The sequence below is a fragment of the Nestor notabilis genome, unplaced genomic scaffold, assembly GCF_000696875.1.
Source record: "Nestor notabilis isolate BGI_N333 unplaced genomic scaffold, ASM69687v1 scaffold9157, whole genome shotgun sequence".
Classification (NCBI taxonomy): Eukaryota; Metazoa; Chordata; class Aves; order Psittaciformes; family Psittacidae; genus Nestor; species Nestor notabilis.
Genome location: NW_009935104.1, coordinates 10,559 through 16,085, shown reverse-complemented (window position 1 = coordinate 16,085; position 5,527 = coordinate 10,559). Strand labels below are relative to the sequence as shown.

Sequence of the window (5,527 nt, the reverse complement as noted above, 5' to 3'; positions counted from 1 at the left end):
AAGCTAAGAACTTCACCATTCTGGTGAAGAACAACATTTTGTATCCCAAGTTCAACTTTAGCAAGTAAATAGTGTGGGGGGCATTGCACTGTCTGGTCTCTTGGACAGTAAAGGGATGCTGGAGGAGTGGAAGAAGATGCAGCAGATCTCTCTCTCTGTTCCCTTGTAGGCGAAACATCCTCCCCAATATCAACTCCAGCTACCTCAAGAACTGCATCTATGACTCTCAGACAGATCCCTTCTGCCCTATCTTTCGATTAGGGAAAATAGTTGAAGCTGCGGGGCAGAACTTCCAGGAAATGGCTGTGGAGGTATTTGGCAGACCCTTTTTTTTGGGCCTCAGCTCTGTAGAAGAGGAGCATTAGGTGGTTGTCCCGTTCTGCCTGGTGGCATCAGGCACAGGGCACAGAGTAGCTGCAGAAGGGTGGGCTGCTCTGGCCAGGTGGACTAGAGTGGGTTCTACTTAACAAATATTTGGCCTTGTCTTCTTTGGGTGGGATGATGTGCAAGGCCCTTCTGTAGCAGGGAGAAAGGGTGTTTGACTGGGACATGGGTCAGCAGATCAGGGTCCTGGTCAGCAGAGGGCCTAGTGCTGGGCTGGTGGAGCACTTGGACTGCTCACCTTCTCCTCTCCTTTACTTGGCAGGGTGGAGTCATGGCGCTGCAGATCAACTGGAACTGCAACCTTGACAGAGCTGCATCCCACTGTGTGCCAAAGTATTCCTTCCGGCGCCTGGACAACAAGGACACTGCTCACACCGTCTCGCCTGGCTACAACTTCAGGTAATGTGGCTATGGAGGGCACCTCGTGTCCCTGAGGTGTTAGGGGCTGCCCCTGTTGTTAGGGGCTGCCTGCACTCCTACAGCTGCAGGTACTCCTTGAGCTTGCTGTAAAACTTGGGGGTTTCTCTGCTGCTGTGGAACACAGAGCAGGTCAGATCCTCAATGTGTGCAAACAGCAGTGGAGAGGAAAGGTCAGTGAAGCTCCACTCATTGCATCAGTGTTTGAGTCTTATTTGCATGGCCTTTTGGGCCAGCCTCCCATGGCTTGGCAATGTGAGAACTGCTGCAGGGTGTGCTGACGGGGGGAGGTTTGAGGGTGCTGGGGTGTGGAGGTTGGAGATGAAGCGTCTCCTTCACTGTGCACAAGGGAAACCCAACCTCTATAAAGTGGCTCTGCACCAGGAGCATCCACCATAAACACATTCTGGCCAGTACGAGTAGGTCCAGCACCTCCAGTAAAACCACCAGTACAGAGCTGGGCAGCTGGTTGCATCCAGACTCGGAGCTGTAATAAGGGATTAGGCACTTCCTGAGATCCTTGAAATAATTCCACTCGCAAGGAAACATGGCTGAGGGCTATGCTTGCTTCTAGAACCACAAACTCTCAGTTAGCACAGGGGATCTCTCTGGTGGGACGTGAATGGGTTCACTGGGAAGCTGCTGTCATACGGACTTGTGTTTGGGAGGTGCCAGGCCTGCAGGTACTGGGGTGCTGGGTGAGACTGGCTGGAGGAAATGACAGCCTGGCTGGGGTGGGTTCAGAAGTGTTCTTGCTAACTCCAGACCATGTGCAACCTCTTACCAGTCCTTTCTCTTTTCTTCCACTCTCTTCTCTGCTTCCTCCTGGCTTAGTCATCCATGCGGTGGAGTAAGTCTGATCTCACTATTCTCATCCACTTTCCCTATATTGCCTGCGAGGGACACTGTGTGGGACAAGGAGCAGCCTTTGTGTGCCAGGCTGAGCGGTGCTGCCTGCTCCCGGCCCTGCCCTCTCGTGGCTGCCTGCACTCCTGCAGCCTCCTGCTTGCCTCTGTCTGAAGGGGCTGATCCTCATGTGTGGCTGAGTTTCTTCCTGTCTGTCCTTCTGCTTTCTCCCTTTCCTGTGCTTTGCAAGTTCCCTGATTTGGCTTGTGCTGTTGTCTCAAATTCGCCTCTTTGGGGCTTTTCTCCTATATGTGCTTGCCTGCATGACATCTCCATCATTTTGGTGCTTCCAGACAAGCCCCACGTTCAGCCCATCCTCTTGGGACGGGGGACACACCTAGGTGTGTTGCATGATCACATAAGCAACCTCACAACTTTCCAGCTGAGCTCTGACCTGTCTTTTCTCTAGGTTTGCAAAGTACTTCAGGGATAGTAATGGCACTGAATCACGAACACTTGTCAAAGCTTATGGCATCCGCTTTGATATCATAGTGTTTGGAAAGGTGGGTGACTTAATTCCTGGAGGTCTTGTGGTGAGGGCTTTCGGAGATGCTGAAAAGCATATTCACCCTTATAACCATCTTCTAGGCAGGAAAATTTGATGTCATTCCTACCATGATTAACATCGGCTCTGGCTTAGCGCTCTTTGGCGTGGTAAGTGAGCCTGTCTGCTCTTGGACTCAGTTCTGGGTTAGTGCCTCACTCCTGAGGATTGTTGTTTCAAACTCTTTCACTCTCCCCCAGGCAACGGTGCTGTGTGACATTGTTGTTCTCTACTGCATGAAGAAGAAATACTACTATCGGGAGAAGAAATACAAATACGTGGAGGATTATGAACTGGTGAGTGTCAGTGAAGGCAGAGTTGCTTCCTTCTCAGCCTGGAGAGTTTCTGAAACAGGATGTAGAAAGCCCACATCAAACAGGGATTTTGAGCCACTGCTCTGAGGAAACTTTGTTACAGAAGCTAATTTTTACCTCAAAGCTGTTGCGGGGAGGAGCACAGAAACAAATATTGTCATGTTTCCTGGGCAACCACTCTTGGAGAGGGAAATGTATGTTCAAGAACTTGTCATGTTCCCACTGCACCTCTTTTTTGGGTTGCAGTCCTTGGCAGTTGCCTTCTGAGAGCTGTAGATGACAGCTCTGTCCCTATCAAATCCTCCCTTCTTGGCTTTGGGGACTCCTGCTGCTGTGAACAAACCCATTCAATGGGTTGGTATTTTCTAGGAGGAATATGCTGACAGCCACAGCTACAGCTCCCTCCAGGACCCAAATGATCTCTTTGGCCAGTAGAAGGACTTAGTGAGGTTGTGTGGCTGGTACCAAGCGTAGAGCTTGGCCCTGCTGCTCTGGGTTTGCTGGGAAATGTTGCTACAGAGGGTGGATTTCTGAATCAAAAGACCTTGTGGCACTGGAAGGTAAAGTCTTAAGTAGTGCAGAGGGGTTTATGTGAAAGGAAGGGAAGGAAAGAAGATATTTCTGGTAGAAACATGTAATCTCTGATCCTTGCAGGGAGTCGGTGAGACGTATGGAACAGACTCCTGACCTCCTGCTGCTACAGCACCAACTGCTGCTGTGAATGTTACTCTGACCCTGCTGTGAGACCCACGCCCTCTACACTGGGGAACAAACCTGAGAAGGGGACTTTTTCTTCACTACTTTTCGCTACTTTAGCTGGCTGGAGCCAACCAACACCAGAGAGAAGAACTGGCTCTGCTCTTTGGCTGCTGCCTTTCCAGGTTAATTGCACTAAGCACAGAGGGAGAATTGTGCTTTTATGCCAGGCCTCTGCACTGGCTAAGCTGGGCTGGGGACTGCTCTGACATTCTCATTTTGACAGGCCTCCTTTCTGGTAGCAGAGAGCACAGGGTGACAGGCACAGAATCTTCCTTACAGTGAACATGGCCCCTGCCAGGTCTTGCCTAACCTTGGGAGAGCAGCTCTTTGCTGTTGTCAGCTCACTTTTCCTTACCCTGAAGGATTGTCATGCTTAGCTGAGCCTGCACCTACCCTTTAATCGTGTCTCCAAGCTCCAGTGGCCACAGACTGAGACAAAGCAGTGGCTGGTGCCATTGTGCTGTGGTAAATGGCTCGCTGGTTACAGATTATTGTATTTTTTTTTCTGTTTTGTCGATTTCTGTGGTACTACTTTAAAATTTACTTTCTTTTTAATAAAATATTACCATCTCTCAGCCCTCTTAGAGTCCTGCAAGCTGGGTTTTGCTTGTTTATTTTTCCCCAGGGGGAGAACCTGTGAAGGTTAGGGCCAGTGAACTTTGTTTTACACAGGTACCATTACTGGGAGCTATCAAACCCAGTGCTGCTGTCTGTTTGGCCTCTTGGTTCTCTCAAGAGTGATGCAATGTGTACAGCTTCTGCTCCACCTCAGATCTCTTAACACCTTCTTTGGGTCTGTTGCATTAAAACCGTATCCAAGGGAAAAGGTTTGACAGGTAGAGGTCAGGGTGGGTTAGTTGAGTGTGGCTCACCTTTTTAGTCTTTATTTGCCTGCTACTGCTGAGTATCCCAACTCAAATGAGACAGAATCAATGCTCCAGTCTGTACATGTGACTGGCCCAGTTTGGATGATGCAGTGGCTGGAGAGCCGCTGCGGTCTCATCCTAACCCCAGTAATGGCAGAGCACCAACCTTCACTAATGCAGGAAGGTGCTTTCAGGCTTCTCTTCCAACAAGGAAACTCTCAGAGCTTGATAAAGACCAGTCAAACAGGATAATGGTTCCACTTGATCACTACCTCTGGGTTTGGTTGCATGTCATTTATTTCAACTTGTACAGTGAAGCTTGAACAGCTCTGTGGAAAAACACTTGGTTGGTTGTTTTTTTCCTTTCTTCTTAGGTAATATAATTTAAAAGTGGTAAATACACAGTATTTAAACTTGATACACCTGATAAAGTTAAATGCATAATAAAGGGGTAGGAATGAAACACAAGCCTTGGTCATTAAACAAACAGTATAAAAATCAGCAATAGTTCAGGACCTTAGAAAAGAAACAGATCAATTGCCTGATAGGTAAGAGGGGACCACCAAGGAAAACTACTCAGACAAGAGGCCTGGTTTCCCCTCAGCGCTTTCCTGTGTGCTTTCAGAGCCAGAAAGGCTTAGTACCCACCATTAACCCTACAGTCAGCACTGGGCTTGCTTGAAAAGGGGAAGGGAGTTGGGGAAATCAAGCTAGAGCCCAGTTCCAAGGCACAAGCAATATGTTTACTTCACTATAAGAAAGAAGCTAGCTCTACTACAAAGGAACAGCCGCTGGGGAACTGAGCAGATTGCTATATACAGCACAGCTTCTCTAACAGGTCATGCAGTTAGACAGCCCTTCCTCACACAGCCACACTTTATGCTTTCAACAGAACTCATCAGCAAGAACAACTGACATCGAGTTTGTTTCAGAGATGTGCGTTTGGCTGCTGCCTGCCCGGAGCTCGCACCGAGAGACGATCGTTTTGGAGCTTGAGGATCCTCCTGAACCAAGCCCGTGCTTGCTGTAAGACACTGAGCTACGGTAGTGCCTGAGACCCAGTGGCTTTGTGGCTGGGCATCGAGGAACTGGTACAGTTTATTCTGTTCAGAAGCTGCGTTGCACCTGACAAGCCTGTTTGGTAAGTGTAAACTCTCTCACTAGGCACCCGACAGATCACACGCCACAGATACGCAGCACAGAGCACCTCTACAACTCACCTCTAACAAACACATCACACACGTTACTATGCACCAGCTACAAATAATCAGATTCCCTGATTCTTTTTGTTTCTTTTTTGTTTTTGGCAGAACAAGTCCATTTGCAGGGTTAGAGGA

The 5,527-nt window shown here is 48.9% G+C and overlaps 1 protein-coding gene across 1 annotated transcript in view; it reads left to right on the top strand.

Moving 5' to 3' along the window:
- P2RX4 (purinergic receptor P2X, ligand-gated ion channel, 4) overlaps window positions 1-3,252 on the top strand; it is a gene marked incomplete at its 5' end in the record, with an annotated part of 5,394 nt that extends 2,142 nt beyond the window's left edge. The window contains 7 exons of the mRNA XM_010017667.1: window positions 1-64; window positions 170-311; window positions 647-783; window positions 2,117-2,210; window positions 2,296-2,361; window positions 2,452-2,547; window positions 3,220-3,252. The exon at window positions 1-64 is cut by the window's left edge and continues 32 nt beyond it. Coding sequence (XP_010015969.1) covers window positions 1-64; window positions 170-311; window positions 647-783; window positions 2,117-2,210; window positions 2,296-2,361; window positions 2,452-2,547; window positions 3,220-3,252 — 632 coding nt within the window. The remainder of the gene's footprint in view (window positions 65-169; window positions 312-646; window positions 784-2,116; window positions 2,211-2,295; window positions 2,362-2,451; window positions 2,548-3,219) is intronic.
- Window positions 3,253-5,527: the final 2,275 nt, after the last annotated feature.